Source organism: Photinus pyralis, unplaced genomic scaffold (assembly GCF_008802855.1).
Source record: "Photinus pyralis isolate 1611_PpyrPB1 unplaced genomic scaffold, Ppyr1.3 Ppyr1.4_LG2, whole genome shotgun sequence".
Classification (NCBI taxonomy): domain Eukaryota; kingdom Metazoa; phylum Arthropoda; class Insecta; order Coleoptera; family Lampyridae; genus Photinus; species Photinus pyralis.
This window is the reverse complement of record NW_022170403.1, coordinates 18,957,018-18,974,863: the sequence shown is the minus strand read 5'-3', so window position 1 is coordinate 18,974,863 and position 17,846 is coordinate 18,957,018. Positions and strand designations below refer to the sequence as shown.

At 39.8% G+C, this 17,846-nt stretch overlaps 2 protein-coding genes across 2 annotated transcripts; one reads left to right on the top strand and one right to left on the bottom strand.

Moving 5' to 3' along the window:
* Nucleotides 1–3,135: 3,135 nt before the first annotated feature.
* LOC116164166 (protein white-like) lies at nt 3,136–9,848 on the bottom strand. Its single transcript, XM_031478307.1, has 10 exons — nt 9,796–9,848; nt 5,055–5,293; nt 4,600–5,009; nt 4,369–4,555; nt 4,179–4,337; nt 3,998–4,129; nt 3,716–3,944; nt 3,564–3,669; nt 3,346–3,514; nt 3,136–3,294 (listed from the first exon to the last, which is right to left on the bottom strand). Exons 1-10 carry the CDS (start codon nt 9,842–9,844, stop codon nt 3,193–3,195), a joined length of 1,782 nt encoding a protein of 593 aa, XP_031334167.1. The 5' UTR covers nt 9,845–9,848; the 3' UTR covers nt 3,136–3,192.
* Nucleotides 9,849–13,573: 3,725 nt separating this feature from the next.
* Nucleotides 13,574–17,076, top strand: LOC116162924 (protein white-like). Its single transcript, XM_031476688.1, has 12 exons — nt 13,574–14,029; nt 14,082–14,247; nt 14,294–14,529; nt 14,580–14,989; nt 15,036–15,201; nt 15,250–15,411; nt 15,467–15,598; nt 15,676–15,904; nt 15,954–16,059; nt 16,312–16,480; nt 16,526–16,659; nt 16,770–17,076. Exons 1-11 carry the CDS (start codon nt 13,967–13,969, stop codon nt 16,619–16,621), a joined length of 1,935 nt encoding a protein of 644 aa, XP_031332548.1. The 5' UTR covers nt 13,574–13,966; the 3' UTR covers nt 16,622–16,659; nt 16,770–17,076.
* Nucleotides 17,077–17,846: the final 770 nt, after the last annotated feature.

The window sequence follows — 17,846 nt, the reverse complement described above, 5'->3', positions numbered from 1 at the left end:
TAAAAACAAGATATGTAGAAATTATTGAATCGCCACTCATTTATCGCACATAGATTCTAAACTGATGAGCTTTGATTAGCGTAATCCCGCTTCTGGAAGATAGGGAACCCGCTCCTGGTTTCGAGCCTACAGTTGAATGTCGAAGACAATCGTGGAATTAGGTGTCGCAACTCAATTTTGCCTACGGTTTATTTCCACCCCCGTGACTGCTTCATTCACGGAGAAAATTGTTAGTAACAAACGACAAGTCAGTACATACATCAAACGAATCGGTAATTGCCACATATTAAAATCAAATGACCAAGACTTACATGAGTGTAACTTCAGGGACAAGACCAAATAATCAACATCAATAAACATAAATTAAGCAAACATTACACCAAAAATGTAAACAATTACAAACAATAGGATAACGGTATTAAACATGTCATTCTGCATGGCGGTTAAACTAAAAAAACAAAGATTGAAACACAAAAAATATAAAATGCGGCATATAAAACACAAATACGATATAAAGAAAGGCAAAAATGACTACCTGCATTAAAAAAACACAAAATAACAAACATTTATGGAGCGACGCGTTCACGACCGCCATTCAAGACAAAATGCCAAACGTAACCCACGTTCGTGCTTTTCTAGATGGCGCAGGCAGCTTTTCCCCAGTAAAGTCCCTAGATTGGTAGAGTACCGCAATTGATTTGTCCACTCCTTTGGAGTTTGGCCGCCGATAACATCTGACGGCATCGCGGCATCGTGTTGATATCATAACCACAGATCATAACCTGCTTTCGTTGATATCACTGTTGATATTCGTCAATTCGTCATCGTGTTTTCGTGTTTGCCAGAGAGAACGTGTTTCGTGTTATTTGGTTTAAAAAACTGAAACAATGCCGGGTTGTTGTGTTCCTGGGTGTAACAATCGAAGCGAACGTGGTTACAGGTTATTTAGGTTACCTTGTGATAAGAATGTCCGTAAAGTAGGTATGTACCTACGAGCAATATTATTTTATTTCTAAACAGCTACTTTTCTATGTTTCAATACTAAAACCAGTTATTTGTTCCCAAACAAGCTTTATATCCACAAAACTCCATACAGCACAGCTTGGTAAAAGCTTTAATTTTTATTTGCAGTTGTCACTTCAGTCTCGGAAGTACGAAAATAAATTTTTGTAGATTTATCTAGATTAAATGTGACGTCTTTTCAAATTTCCCACCAAAGTGTTGGAGTCAAAATGGCGTCAATTGCGGTACTCTACCAATCTAGGGACTTTATTCCCCAGCTAGAAATTGCATGGTTGCCAGCTCTCGCAAGTGTGTGCATCATCGTAAGTTGTATATACAGCGTGGAACCTCTCAACAGATAATTTTTTTTGTAAATGTATACATATGGGCTTTGTATGCTTTAAAAAAAACTTGCTGTGGCTAGCATAGAGATACCACTCGCATGCGCAATTCTGCTCTTTTATGTCTAAGAATATGTGTACCAAATTTGGTTCCAATCGGTTCAGCCGTGAGAGTACAGACGTACCGACAGACTGACATTATCGAGATTTCGTTTGATTCGGATTCTTGATGCGAACGTGTATTTTTGTAAAAAAAGTGGGGTGTCATTTTTTACCCTAATAGCGTGGTCAAAGTACACATATAGCTTCACAAAAAATAAAAACCTCGTGAAATTTCAAATTTGAGTATTCAAAAGGGTTGTGCTTAATATGAAAAGTTCTTTACGAAGATAGGTATGCAATTTTCTGGAAAATTGTCGAGTGAAAAATTTTGTTTTTGTTTTTTCACTCTAATTGTTTAAATATTAAATATACGGAAAAAAGTTTCAATCAAAATTTGTAGCTGATGCATTTATCTACAAAATTTGTCTGAAAAGTTTTTCTGTAAATTGAAAAGTGTACGAGATATAATTGATTTCAGCGGCAGTCGATTCGTGGGTGCGCGCAAACGTCCCGTGAGCCGAATTTATTAAAGGCTTGATTTAAAAATTAATAATTTGAAGGTTGTGATGCACTGAAAAAACTGACAAAGTTAATATATTTCAATGAAACTTTGTCTGTGAATACTTTGAAGTATATACTTTAATTCCTCAGCGTATGCCATTCACGACATCTATAATACATGTACCTACACCTTGTAACGAACATATAGAGGCTTATATAAGCGTCAATCCCCACCACATCTTCAAAGTCATATTTAGAATATAGTGTGATTTAGAATCGGCCGTACACTACCATCGACAAGAACTCTCGACTCAGACGCAAGCCAAATTACTTTAGCTCGGACGCAAACCTCCGATACTTTATCTCGAGCACAAACCTCGACCCCTTGACCTTGACGTTACCACAGGCGCAAACCTCGCTAGCGTAGTTCAGAACCACTCAATCCTAGTGACTTTTCTAGGAGGATTTTTATCTAGTGTGATTTAGAATCGGCCGTACACTACCATCGACAAGAACCCTCAGGTGCAAACCGACTTACTTTAGCTCGGACGCAAACCTCCGATACTTTATCTCGAGCACAAACCTCGACCCCTTGACCTTGACTTTAGCACAGGCGCAAACCTCGCTACCACAGTTCAGAACCACTCAATTCTAGTGACTTTTCTAGGGATTTTCATCTAGTGTGATTTAGAAGCGGCCATATATTACTACTTTCAAGGTATCCCACTTGTTAAGAACTGAGTCAAATGGTATTCCACCTCACCCCTATCCATATTAGTCCATCGTGCGATATTTGGGATTAAGTCCCCGTGATCCCACCTTCGATAGGAAATCCGCGCGCAAATGGCATGTATAATTAGCGGAATCAAAATTAAAGTGTGATTAAAAGAAAAATAAATAAATTGACAAATCTATGGAATTAAATCACACCAGAGGGCGAAAGTAGCGGCTGTCGGCGATACGGACGGACTCGAGCGCCACCAGAAGAAAAAAACTTGTTTCTGGCCAAGGTCGGCGGAATTGAAGAAACGGCTTAGTCCAGAATTCGGCGGGGGGTTACGTCCACGGAAGCACCCAAAACATTATTACAACACACGGACACGGTAGTGATTGTCCTAACGGGAATGCAAGCAAAAAAGCGTAATTAATATAAATATTCCTGGAACAACACTTCAATAATGTATACTAATGACCAAAAATTAATTTATTAACAAAATTGCTTAAGCTTATTATTATATTATCTGTTTTACTCCAAAGTATAAGTTTTGAGTAGTAACGATAGATACGCAATGAGTCTAAATAAACATGTCAAGCCCAATAGGGAAAGGCAAGCTGTTGTCACATCACTCTGGAATCATAAAAATGGTAAAACATACATACGCACTTTACTCAAACCCACCTCTGAAAGGCTGTAGGTGTCCAAGACCATAGTACCATTTTGTGGACAAGCCATGTTCTCCGTGCAATTAATATGATTAACTCCTTCCCATTGATTTACCATTAAACCTTCGAATCCATAACGTATCCACGATAAATAGGAAATCCATCTAAAGTACTTCGGAATTGAGCTGTAAAAAGATTGCCAATTATCTTGGAAATTACCATCTGACTTTGTACTCAAGATTCATAAAGAATCCACCGAAGAGCATTATTGGGATCATCAGTGGACCTGCTAATGACAGGGCCATTGCTATTGAACTGCTTAAACAAGACACCAAGTAACCTAAGGCAATAGTAAGAGGCGAGTTCGTTATAGCTATGCTACTGACCAAAGCTAACTGCCGTATTTGCTATTAAAACTAGAATTCCAGCAGCGATCAGAAATCGGCTCACGTAAGGGTTCAGACCAATAGTGTAATAGCAAATGGCGACTGTAAGTAGTGGAAGTGCAACAAACAAAGGCAACTCTGCCAGTGTTTTACATAAGAAATAGACATCGGTCCTGTACATTCCGTTTTTATGCTCGCGCAAAAACACAGGCAGCTCTTGGCAAAATACCTACAAACCCATTTTTTGTTAATGCCAAAACAGCAGCGGGTGGAGCTACAAACATTAATCACAGGTATCACATTTTGAAAGCTCATATTAAGGATAAGTAGGTAGATCGCACCGTTGATGTTCATCACACCCTCCTCGGTCAGACTCTGACCAAAATAAACAATTGCTACAACAATGGCCAGTACCTAATAGAACACAACTTAGAAACATGATCCGTAAGTTGCAGCAACTTACAAGCGTGTGTATCACTCTCATTTTCATTAGCAAAGGTTCTTTTACAACGGCCAACCAAGATCTCCACAGAACCGCGGAAAATTGGGCACACCACGACGCTTTGTAAGGAGTTCTACGTTTTCCATTAAAAGAATCGCCGGGTTTGTACACTTCTTTTTCCTAATAGATTTACGCTGCATTTGATTTATACCCATAGTTGCTTACTCACGACTGCGCCTGCCTCAGCAGCAAGTTTCATACCGTAACCAGATCCAGCGAATGCATCACACATCATATTCACCACCTGCTTGCAGTCTTCCTCTTGATTCGGTACGATCGCCAAAAGCTGCATGAAGTAATCGGCGGGATTATAATTTTTCGGACAGGGCGCGCCCAGTCTAAAACATAAATTAACACTCTCCATATTTCGTTTCGATCTTACGCGGCGCAGAAGTTTTCGGCTTCTCGCGGCGTGCCGAGAAAGGCCACCCGACCTTCTGCCATTAACAAAATCTTGTCGAACATCTCGTACAATTCCGACGATGGCTGGTGAATTGTGCAAACTACCGTCTTGCCCAACTGAGCGAGTTCCTTCAGTACTTGCACCACGTTCATGGCCATGAAAGAGTCCAAGCCCGACGTGGGTTCATCGCAAAACATCAGCGATGGATTTGTGAGGATCTCCGCGGCGAAGGACAGTCTCTTCATTTCGCCACCTGAAATACCCTTACGCCTGCCCTTAATGCCGATCGTGGTGTTTTCGCACTTGGCGAGGCCCAATGCGACTATAACCTCTTGCACCCTCTCCATTCGCCGCTTGTACGGGATGTGTTTGTCCATACGAACTAGAGCCTAAAATATGCAAGTGAGTACGCCGTTTAGTTAACACCTTCATACTTGGAAGATTAAATGCTCTTTCACCGTTAGCGTACCGATGAACAGATCTTCTTGTTGAACGTAGGCTAGCATGCTCGTAAGCACGTTTGAAGTGATGCGTACGCCGTTGGCACATTGCATTCCAGATACCACCAAGCGAGGAGAGGACCGCCCAGTGAGGACATTCAACAGGGTGGTCTTTCCGGCACCGCTGGAGCCCATTATTGCCAGTAATTCGCCTGGTCGAGCTATTCCGTTAACTTAAAATCAATATTATAATTAATTTCTGTAACGGTAGCCCTAAATTTTTATTTATTTTTGAGATTTTAAGGATGGGTATCAAAATTAGAGGGTCAAATTTTCCAATAAATTGTATAATTGGTGCAATTGTAAAAGTCCGAAAGTAATTGGTGGAATTAGCAATGTTTTGCATATTATCGTTTTCCGAGATTTTTTGAGAGGCATTCGGTCTTGGGCTACAAGATCGGTGAATACGTGGTCCAAGATTTTAGTTTTGTTTCGCGCACAAAACGGGAGATTGATTCGGATCTGGGTTACCAGAGCAAGCAGTACTTACTAAAAAACTAAATTCGTTCTTAAAGAGATTCACGTTCCTAAGCAAATTTATAAATAGAAAGCCTGTCTAACGGAATGTAAACTGAATATGCTCGGGGTTGTGTTAGACCGTATAATAAAAAAAAACCACAACGAAAAAGGTTTAAACTGAAGGAGTAGTCGTAATACAGACGGACAGACACGCGGCGATAGCGTTCATTTTCTGTTTGGAAATTGCGCTAAAAAGAAGAAATTTTCAGTAAGTACCAACCCATGTTAAGAACTAGACGTGGGTCAGTTGCAAAATTTCCCAAAAATGTTTATTTATGAAAAGTCAAGATTGCATTAAATTGATCCCGGAAAATTCGTCTTCAAAAAGATTCACTCGCAAAATATTCACCCACTGAAGATTCGCTCGCAGAATAGTGACCGCGCGGAAAATTTGACTCCCAAGAAAACTCGCCTCTGGAATTTTGCCCCCGGAGTATTAGCTCTCAGAAGATTCGCCTCCGAAAAATTTGCCGGCGGTATCTTCGCCAGGAATTTTACGATATTATCTCACACGTCCAAGAACGACCGTCATTCCACCGATGTCACGCTATCTTTTGTAAAAGCTGCATTGACCCTCGTCAAAAATAGGGACGGAATTTTAATTAGCTAATTTTTTAAACATTTAGATAGTCGTAGAAATTGTTTTCGACATGAATCTTTCGAAGGCGAATATACCTGTGCTGAATTTATCTGCGGGCGTTTTTTTGTAACGAAGCACTCGTTTTCCGCCTTGAAGTACATACCCGAAGTTATGACCACCCGGTATATTTGTGGAGTCGACCAGCTTTGTTGAACACCCGGTATCTAGAAGCGTTTTAAGTTGGGCGCTTCGTTACTAAGAAATTGTAGTTTTTGAATTTGCTTTAGGAGACGAGGAGTGAGCCGTGTGTGTTTTAATTGTTTGTTTAATTGTTTGTCTTATCGCCGATAAGCTCTTTTGCCAGGGAAGAAGAGAGAGAATCAATTTTATTTTTTAGGTCCGTTAATTACCGATTTCAGTTTTCTAATGGTATCCAAAATCCAGGATTAAAATCGGTAAGGTCATGCAGTTTAAGAAAAATATCAACGTGATAATATATTGCGCCGGTTGACCTCACATTCCAACCAACAAAAGGGCACTGATGAATTTGGAGATTTCATTCCGACTATTTGGATAAGTATAATTAAGTCAGATTACAGATAACAACCTCCGATTAAGTGGAGATTACATCCGTTAGGTGCGCTCTTACAAAACTTGAAGTTTGACACCGGTCCCATACTTTTCCAATGTCAGTTTAGTCCAAAAACAGTTTTCATATGTTTGAACGTATGGAAGGTATAACCGTACGAGACGTGAATTTCAGTTTATCCTTACCCGAAATGGACGTTTAGATAAGAAAGCGCATTTCAATAATCGATCTTTTGCCTTTTAGTGGTTAACCGTGCGTGCATCCGTCCGTCTGTTCGTAATTTTTCTTTTAAATTAAATTGCAATTAGTATTCTGGTAACAATTATTTCATTTTAAAACTCACCGAGTGTGGAGATAGTGCCTGACGAAGGAGTAGTGGGGCGGGAGCGAACTTTGGGGAGTAAATATGCCGAATGCAAATATTCCGTGAGCGACTTTAATTGGAACGAGTTTTCGTGGGGGGGGGGGGATTCCGAGATGAATGTGAATGTGGACCACCGATGACTGCTGCTTTAGTGCTCCATTGTGTTTTCTTTAAAAAAATGTTTATTTTACAGAGCTTTCCAAACGCTTTTCAGAGCATTCTGAATTTTCACAACTGTCTAGGTCTTTTCCACATCTTGGCATGTTTTTTACAGAGTAATTCTTGGAGTTTTCTAGGGCCCAATGAGTCTACAAGGGTTTGGAAATGGTCGGAAAGATGGCAGTTGGGAGACCGTGGAAAGCCCCTACTCCTCGGTGGCGTTCGATTGTTCTGGAAAATCGTACAGTGCACTGATTACTTTCCAAATTGTTATAAATACTTTTCAGACATTTGCGACACATTTCCAGAGCATTATTGTTTTGTTGCGGAACTTGCCACAAACTTTTAAAGTTCTCTCCAGAGCGTCTTAAGTCACGGTTTTCCGGATTAGCTTTCAGGTGTACTCCAGAAACACTCGGTCTTTTTTAAAGCTCTCTTGCTCTTTGCAGAGCAAAATTGATTTAGGAAGCCCATGGTAAAGGTTCAGGGCATGGGAAAATGCTGAATTGGTCCTGAAACAGGGACCTCAGGCGGTCAGGAAAGACGCTCGGGAGGCATTGGAAAACGTTTGGAAGGGCCCGGAAAAGGTTCCAAACATTAGAAAGGTTTTACAAAGTCAATTCGAGAGTGTGGCGAACCTAAAAAACACGGAAAGGTTTAGAAAGGCTTGATAAGGCATAGAAATGTACGGAATTGGTCCGGAGAGACCCTAAATAGTTCATAAAACGACCTTAATCGCGCTTGATTTCTTTGAAAAGGCCTTGAAAAGTTTCCATTTTTGAAATGCTCTGGTATGCGTTGCAAAGGCTTTTCGGGGCTCTTTTTTAGGTAATTCTAAATTCGTCTAGCTCTAGAATAGACCTAAAAATTTACACAAAAGGTGTAGAGGTTTCTCTAAAGCTATACAGGGGAACTAAGAAGGCTCTAGATTCTAGAGTGTACTATACAGCTTTTCAACAGCGCTAGATTTTTAAACGCGTTCAAGAGCGTCAATATATCTTAGTCTTTTTCAGAGTTGCCAAGCATTTTTTTTCGACATTTTGATCCATTATTACAGTTTTCTACGTTCTTCCAAAGCTCCGCGAAGTAGTTTCGCAGTTGTCTATGCTTTTGCAGAGTTTCTAGGCATTTTTCAGATCTTTCTAATTTCGTCTTTCCAAAGAAAAAGACATTGAAGTTAAAAGAGTTCTGCAAAATTTATTCTTATATTCTTATTTTAAGAACTTTAGAGATTTAGGGCTTTTGCAAACATTTCTATGCCTTTGTTTATGTCCGGGAAAAGATCTCAAATACCTTGGACCTACGCCGTTCTAAAAACACGCAAGTTGTGTTATACAGGGTGCCCATTATGTATGGAATATAGTAGGTATATATCTCGGTAAATATGGAATGTATACAACATTTTTCTATATGAAAGTTGTTTTTATTTTATTTCCCATAATAAGACAGGATTCAGTTGTTTTTATTTCAGTGTACAAATGAGTAACGAAAAACAATTGAATTTTTTAAAATGGCAGCGCACCTTTTCATTAGGCCCATTTGATACAGATTTTTTCTCTTATTCAAGAAAATTTTTTAAAAAAATTTATTATAATTAGATCAATAACATTATTCCAGATATCCTACATCAAAATAAAACAAATGAACGTGTAGGTACACAACGAAATTAGCAGTAAAATGGTTTTCGTCGCAATGAATCTTCAAAATGTCATTGAAATCATTGAAAAGAGAAAAAAAATCTCTATCAAAGGAGCCTAATGAAAGTGCGTAATGCTATTATAAAAACTTCAATTGTTTTTCGTTATTCATTTATTTTCTGAAATAAAAACAATGGAATGCTGCCCAAAATTTGCGTTTTTTGACTTTTCTTTTAGTAATCTTTAACATATGGAAGGTTGTAACTAACTACTTTACCTAGGCTTTTGGATGCGCCCCATCCGAACGACCTAAAATTCCATTCACTAAGAACTCAGAAAATTCATTTGCAATTGTTGGGCCCAAACAGTACAGATTTCAAATTTATTCGAAAAAAGAATTGCAGATGAAATGTTTTCAAAAGACCAAGCGAAATATTTTGTTTATTTTACAAAGATTTCGTTTTAATCTTCTATATATACTACCAATTTTTTTGCATACTTATATGGATAAATAGTTAGGGCCTTATTACGAAACTGCGTTTTACTGCGCCATTATTGCACAAGCGATCTCGTCCAACAAAAAAACTTGTTAATGAGAAGTTGTCGTTATTTCGTGTAAAAAACAGATAGGTATAATTGGCATCCGTGGCGGATGTACACTATAGATTGTAAATGGGGTTTTGAAAACACTCAGACGGTGACCTCATTTAATTTGTTCGGTGATGCGATTGCCATGGCCACTGCTAAAAGTTGTTTCATGCAAATTGAGGCGCCAACACATAATACTGAAAGGGGAACTACACAACTGAAACGCACTAATTGCATACCGTTTTTTAATATCAGCTTTCCATGCCCACTGGAGGAAGTCCTAGCCATCAGTCCGCAGTCAAGAAATCCCGTGCTCTTCTTAGCCTCTGCTACCGTGGAGACGTTTATCCCACTCCACGTAAAGGTAATCTTCTCCGAATGTTGAAAAGACGTTGGAGCTGCATTTTTCACTTTCTCGTTTCTCTGAAGGAATTGCAATGTTTCAGACACGGTTGAGAGGTACCACTTAAAAAAAAACTTACGCTCGAATTATAGCAACGCTTTCCGCAACCCTCGTCGCAACCCCCAATTAAAGGTTTGGCTTCCACATTCTTGGTCCCCATAACGGTTCGCGACTGCCTTGTTCAACCTACTTAGTAATCCACAAACAAATTTGTTTTTTCAATCTTTTATCTTTGCTGATTAAACGGCTTGTTAACTAATTTTAATTAAAGTAGGCCATTTAAGGCAATTCACGGGCACCAGTATCCAGAAAATAGCAGAGGGAGAAAGGTAATTGAATTTCAAGGAGCAATAATTGGTTGGTAGGAAGAGATGTTATTATAGTAGAAAAGTACAGAAAATAATTGCGATGCAGATTTTAAATGATCAGCGAAGGGAGTAAACGAAGGAAGAAGTACGGCCGAGGATAGTCTCGTCAGAGCTGCTGTAGGGATGGTATCTGTGGAAATGTTCACAAACATTTTGGAAGTTTGAATACTAGTTTCCAGATTTTTTAAATTTAGAAAAAAATGCTCGCGTTCTCTTGAGGCCCTAGACACCGTTGCTTATTTCCCAAGATCCCCTAGGCTAAGACGCCGATGAATTGACAGGAAAGTCGTCAATGGCCCATTCAACAAGGTAAAGTCACAAGTAAATTAGGGTTACTGTATCTAACTTACCTTTTTGCAGGGTGGAACATATAAGTGTGCACAACAGAATTGTATCAAGAGTCCAAAATCAAAAATTCCCAAAAATTTGCGTTCTTTCTTTAGAATATAGATTTTTCCAGCAACCATACCATACAGACAGATGGAAGTAGGTAACGGCTTTATCTTAATTTTTGAGTCCACCCTTTCCGATTTTCCGAGCATAAGGAATTTCAAGAAATGGACACTCTTAGAAGGCGTAGCCCTAAATTTTGATTTAATTTTTTTTTAAAATTTCGTTGTGAGTTAGAAATTTTGAGATTTCTAAGGGCACAGCAGTTTAGGCATTGCATACCATGGAACTTATATGGAATGTCAAAATTTAGAGGGCCAATTTCCATTTAATTTTTTGGTAGTGGAATTGTAAGAATAAATAAGCGAGGATTTGGTGGAATGGAGTTGTCCTTTCTGCGTCGTTTAATTTCTGTAGAGCATTGTTTCATTAATGGAATCCGGATGTATGGGGACGCGAGCGACGTCCGGGATAGGAGGAATAAAACAGCCGTACGTGGTCAAGGACAAACGCGCCATTATATTTTCGTTACGCTTCAATTGCAATAAGCCTACTCTAGGGATGCTTTGGAGAAACATTGTAGATATTCGGGAAAGCACCTACAGGTAAGTGCTCCTCTAAGACGTCTTCTTCCTCTGAATAGAAGCCAGATTAGGAAGATCACCGGTGTCCTTACGGGACACTGGATGGTCAACTATCACCTGCATAACATTGGGCTCGCGGAGGAGTCCACGTGCAGGTTTTGTGGCGAGGCAGATGAAACTACCGAGCATGTGGTCTGTCACTGTGATGCTTTGATCAGGGACAGATATCAACTCCTTGGAGACAGATACCTGGAACCGAGGAGGGTGAAGCAACTTAGGCTAAACAGGGTCCTATCCTTCATTGAGAGGAACGGGCTCTGAACTCAGTTGCGAAGAAAGGGGGTAGGCACAATGGGCCTCTGGTGTGCCTAAGTGCTGCCCGATCGGGCTCCCCTGCGAATAGAATAGAATAGAAGACGTCTTCGGCTTTCGGCTTTTCAGAACCTCAATGGTGGCTTCTACAGCATTCTAGAGCTATGTACAGACCTAGAAACGTTTGTAACATTATGAATAGACCTCTGGAATGTTTTAGAAATCGTTCAGAAAGACTATGTAAAGCTCTCTGCGGAAAAGAGAGTCCAGAATGCCGTGAAAAAAGACCTTTTAAAGAACAGCGTCAGTATCATAAGCTCCAGAAATTATATTAGAACTTAAAACGCTGAGTAAAGGTCCTATACATAAGCTGCAGACACTGGAAAAACCTAAAACACTTTGAAAATGGTTTACAAAACCTTGATAATGCCTAATAACTGATTTTCAGAGTATTTGAAAACAGTTTTCGATCGATTGAATGGCGCACACCGAAAATTCTAACAATGCAATTGTTTGACGCAGATGACAGCGCATTTTTCTTGCCTTGGTTGGTGGGTGTCTATTTTCATCTTTCTTTCTCCTTCGTAAGTGAGGCGTTCGACAACTTTCGAGAAAGAGGCCGTTTGCTATATAAGCAAATCGAATTATGTTTCAATTCAGTTAAAACTTCAACGCCGAAGTAATAAATAGTTCGCGTTGTTATATTGTGTATATATGGGTTAATCTCTATACTTTTCCAAATTATTTTGTAGTATAGTTGAACCAGTTCCAATGAAATGTCGCCACGTACGTAACTACATTCACAAGAACATTTTAATTTATGCACTTAATAGCCACGTCCGACTCAATTTTCCTTAACGGGCAGTTGAAAATGTGCAATTTCATATAGGATTTGTAGAGCAATTGTTCTTATATGATCCAGTATCTGGAATTAACTTTTGTGTATGCAATTGGTACATTTGCGCCATCTCTTTGGTAATCCCTATACTTTTCCAAATTATTTTCTAGTAATAGTTGAACAATTTTTTTGGGGTCTCAAAAAAAGGCAGTGTTTAAACCACAGTATATCCCTTTTTTTACCAAAAATCGACTGCACCAAAATTTCTCGGGAAAACACTTTTTCTTATTAATTTTGGTGCGTAGAATCCAAAACAATTCGTACTTTTTCGATCGGACTTCTCAATCAAATGTTATGGACTAGAAACCAATTTCGAAAGAAAATTCAAAGGGCTGTAACTTTTGAACTAGTAGCCCAATCTTGGAACTGTTTGAAATTGTGTATTCTACAGGCCATATTCTATAAGAAAATCTTTTTTTCCGGTTCCGGCTCTTTGGTAATCTCTTTACTTTTCCAAATTATTTTCTTGTAATAGTTGATCCAGTTCCAATGAGATGTCGCCACGTACGTAACTACATTCACAAGAACATTTTAATTTATGCACTAAATAGCCACTTCCGATTCAATTTCCCTTAAAGGGCAGTTGAAAATGTGCAATTTCATGTAGGATTTGTACAGCAATTGTACTTCAATGATCCAGTATCTATTGTTTGAAAACATTCTAGAAAACTCGGAAGCGTTCGAGATCTTTCGAGAAAGAGGAAGCGTTTACTATACAAGCAAATCGAATTGCGTTTCAGTGAGTTCCAATTTCAACGCCGAAGTAATAAATAGTTCGCGCTGCTATAAATTGTGTACTTGTGAGTGATAAATTTATTGTTAATTAGTTGTAATAAATAAATTACGTAATTAAATTTATTTTTGTAAGTAGCTAGTATTTTAACGAACGGGTGTCTGTGCTAGCAAATTTAGTGTAACACGCAAAGCCATAGATGCCGCCCGTGCTACTGTTTATAATGTAAGGAAATTATGGCCAATGATTGATTAATCGAAATGTTTGATTACACTCGATAGGTCAAAACTGCGGTCAATTAACGCCGGATTACGCGTCGTATGAGGTTTATTATCACAATTTTGAAAAACCAGGTGCAACCAAAACGGAACCGTATGGAGATGGGAGGGTTAGATCTTTCTTTGGAAGAAATCTAAATTTTGTTTGGCCCTACACCATCTTCAATACGTTTAACCCCTCATTCGATATTTCCACTGCGTAAATAGTCCAGCTTTTAAAATCTCATTGTACCGTAAGCCTGGAGCGTCACTGTTAGGTGCCCACTTTTCCAGGAATTTTGAGATATGCAATCAAAGATCAAATTATACCTACTTAATGAATGTCCAATAGTTCAACTTTCCCAGTTAAAGACCGCACAACCTAATCTAATCGGCGGTAATTTTATCAAGCTTACGTAAAACCAAAAACGTCCAGCTCTACTCGTTTAAAGCTAGCGTTCGGAAATGGACACCAAACGAGAGAAACAAGAACTGTTAATCTCCATCGACAAGTACGGGTCTTTCGAGGTGACGACGGTGGCACTTCTCCGGAAGGTTTGCAATCATTGTCATTTTTTAGTCTGCCAATGGAAGTACTCAAACTGAAAGGATCACCTTCACATGGAATAACATTAACGTTTTCGTGACGAAAGGGCCTCGACGTGACACGGGGAGATTTTTCGAATTTATTCGTCGCAGAAACGAAACCGGCATACATCCAGAGGCGAAGCAGATACTTAAAAATGGTACCTAGATCTTTTGTACCTAAACCTTCTCGATCTAGTGTTTTAGTTAACGGGATCGCTCGCCCCGGGGAAGTGTTGGCAATAATGGGTGCGAGTGGAGCAGGTAAAACCACCCTAATGAACGTGCTAACGTCCCAGTCGGCGCCCAACATGTTAATTACGGGAGTGTGCTGCGCCAATGGGGTTCCGATTGATTCAAATCTACGCAGGAAATGCGCATATGTTCAGCAGGAAGACTTATTCATTGGAACTTTGTCGGTTAAGGAACACTTGATTTTCCAAGTATCTCTTCGTACACCCCAGTTTCGCTTTCCTGATTTAACGAATTGCAGGCGCTACTTCGCATGGACCGAAAGATTCCGAACAAAGAACGGATGAAACGAGTCGATGAAGTCATAAGAGCTCTCGGCCTGAGCAAGTGCGAGAATACCAAAATAGGCATTCAAGGAAGGATCAAAGGTATTTCGGGGGGTGAGATGAAGAGGTTGTCGTTCGCCTCCGAGGTTATCACGAATCCGTCTATAATGTTTTGTGATGAGCCGACATCGGGTTTAGACTCGTTTATGGCGTTGAACATAGTGCAGGCGTTAAAGGAGCTCGCTCAGTCTGGCAAGACGATTATTTGCACGATCCATCAACCTTCGTCTGACTTATACGCAATGTTCGACAAACTTATGCTCGTTGCCGAAGGACGTGTTGCCTTTTTGGGTTCGCCGAGGCAAGCCGAATCGTTCTTCGCATCGTAAGTGTTCTCAGGCGATTGTAAAGAAACTGGAACGTTGTTTTAGTTTGGACGTTCCCTGCCCAACAAACTTCAATCCGGCCGACTACTTCCTGGAGCTTCTGGCCATTGCACCGGGACGAGAGCAAGCATGTAGGGACGCTGTTCAGACGATTTGTGACAAATTTGCGCAGTCCGAGCTTGGCACGTCAATTGCCCGTGAGACCGACATAGTGAGTTTAATCGCGTTTGTGGAATTGGAATATCTTTGAAGATTTTAGGAAATTGGGGAGTACACAGTTGAAGATTATCCCAGAGGCGTACGCGAAGAGAGCCCGTACAAATCTTCTTGGTGTACTCAATTGCGCGTGCTCTTGTGGAGGTCTTGGTTGAGCGATATGAGAGACCCTTTGATAATAAGGATGAGAGTGGGTCAAGTTATTGTAAGTTTAGCCAAAGTTACGCCATTTTCTTAATTCATCCACGTGCTTTTTACAGATAACCGAGCTTATAGTTGTACTGGTTTACTACGGACAGTCGTTAACCAAGGATGGCGTGAGAAATATCAATGGCGCCATCTACCTGATATTAATCAACTTAGCGCTCCAGCACTTATTCAACACTCTTTATGTTGGTATTTATGGCTTCCATCCACCACTGCTGCTACCGTCAAAATTCTAAAGAGATATTTATGAAAATGCTTGCAGGTATTTTGCAACCCACTTCCGTTATTTCTACGCGAACACAAGAACGGAATGTACAGGGTGGACACCTTCTTCTTAAGCAAGAACATAACGGACTTGCCCCTTTTTGTTCTTACACCTTTGATTATTATGTTCATTTCCTACTACGCCGTCGGCTTCAACCCGGACGTATCTAAATTGTTCATCGCCGTTGGTATTACTTTTCTAGTGGCAAACGCTTCGGTTAGCCTCGGTAGGTTGTAGAAGATTGCGGTGAGCTTTGTCTACAGCTTCTACTTCAGGTTACATGATTTCCTGCTTGTGCAACACGGGGGCGTCGGCTTTGACTGTAGCTACAACGTTGCAAATACCCGTGCAACTCTTCTCTGGATATTTGATTAATTTCGAGTAGGGTCAAGATCACTGGAAGTTGGTGATACAAAAACCCACGTGCCAGAATGTGAATTAAACATTGAGGGGTGGGGGTGGGGGGTGGGGGAGTTCCCCAGACATCCTGCACAAACACGTGTGAGTTCTGACTTAATGAAATCGGATTTACGCCCCCACCACCGCCAATATAGCTTTTTTGACTTCAGATTTAGGCACTCATGCAGGTTTTTGTATCACCAACGTGCAGACCATATAATTGAGATTTTTCAGTGCAATACCGAGGTATCTCCGATGGTTATCGTATATCTCATGGATGCGCTACAGTTTCGAAAGTATAATGGTGAATCAATGGACCGGGATTAATTACATTAATTGCACCGGAACTCAGGGATGTGCGCATAGCGGCCATGAAGTCTTGCAGAGCTACCATTTGTACGAGGTGAGCGTTTAACCTGTATGTTTTAAAACTGATTTCTCTTTCCAGGAAAATTTGGATTTAGACGTTGGGCTTATTGTCGTTTTACTAGTTGTGTACAGATTAATTGGATATCTTGCGTTGTATACTAAAGCGTCAACCTAAATGTAGCAAATGTATTAATACCCTTTTAGTTATTTCAGGTAAACATATTCTCCATATTAAATAAAGCAATAAAATGCAGTAATTTAAACTAAATTGGTTTTAAAAAATTAACAAATGAAGAACATTTAGGTAAAATTTAATTTAACAGAATAAGGAAATCAATTACAAGAAGAACCAGCTTGCGAAAGCGACGACAGTCGGTGGCAACCTGGATGTGGCGGACGGCGGCACGGTACGGAAATCTCGAGCGCCACCAGGAAGTTTCAACCCCTGCTTTTGCCCAAGCGCGGCGATTTCGGAATGAAACTTCGAAACCCACGGCTGTCGGATGGTACATATCGGCAGTTGGCTTCCTTATCAACGGTTACAGGGCTCTACACATTTTAACATTACTTTTACCGTCTATTTCTCACTCTTAGAAGAAATAAATTTGGAATGTAGGGTGCGTTCATTAAAACTAGTATTAATTCTGTACGAAAAGTTACTTTTACTAAGGGTGCTTAACAGAAATTTGCCACAGTTTGATTACATCATTTACCCTCTCTCTAGAAAAGCTTTGGAAAGGCGCCTAAAGTTTATAAAGCTTATAAGAGCCTCGAACGCGTTTTGGCAAAGTTGTAAAATGTACATGCTTTGTAGCACATTGGAAGATTTTTGCGAACAATGAAATGTTTTCTAGGCCATTTTAGTGTGTTTTCAGAGTGCCGTTAAGGCATTTTTTTTAAAATTTGTAGGTTTCTTCTTGAACCAGAAGATATAAAAAAACTATAAGTACTTTTCATACTTGTTTTTATCTTTCGAAATAATTTTAATCAGGACTGCTTTTCTACAGCTTCCCATGTCCTCTGTGGGTCAACTCATGACCCTCTTAGGTCTTTTTAGAACTTTCGAGATACTGCTAAATCTTTCTCAACAATTTTGAGGTTTTTTCCAAGGCCGTGTTCAGTAGTTTAAAAAAAACGCTCAGAGAGCTGTAAAAATACAAAGTTAAACGCGTCGTAGGGTTATACACCTTGTAGCATATTCTGCTGAGGTCTTTCCAAAGCGACCAGGTGCATTTTTAAGATTTTTTATCGTTTCCGTCCTGAACTTCCTAGGTTCTTCTAAAACACTCCAACCATTTCCGCAACTTTCGGTGTTGTTCTCCAGCTATGTATATTGTATAGACTCTCCTTGCTCTGGAAAGAGCAAATAAATTCATCCGGAACTCTATAAGGTGTCCCTA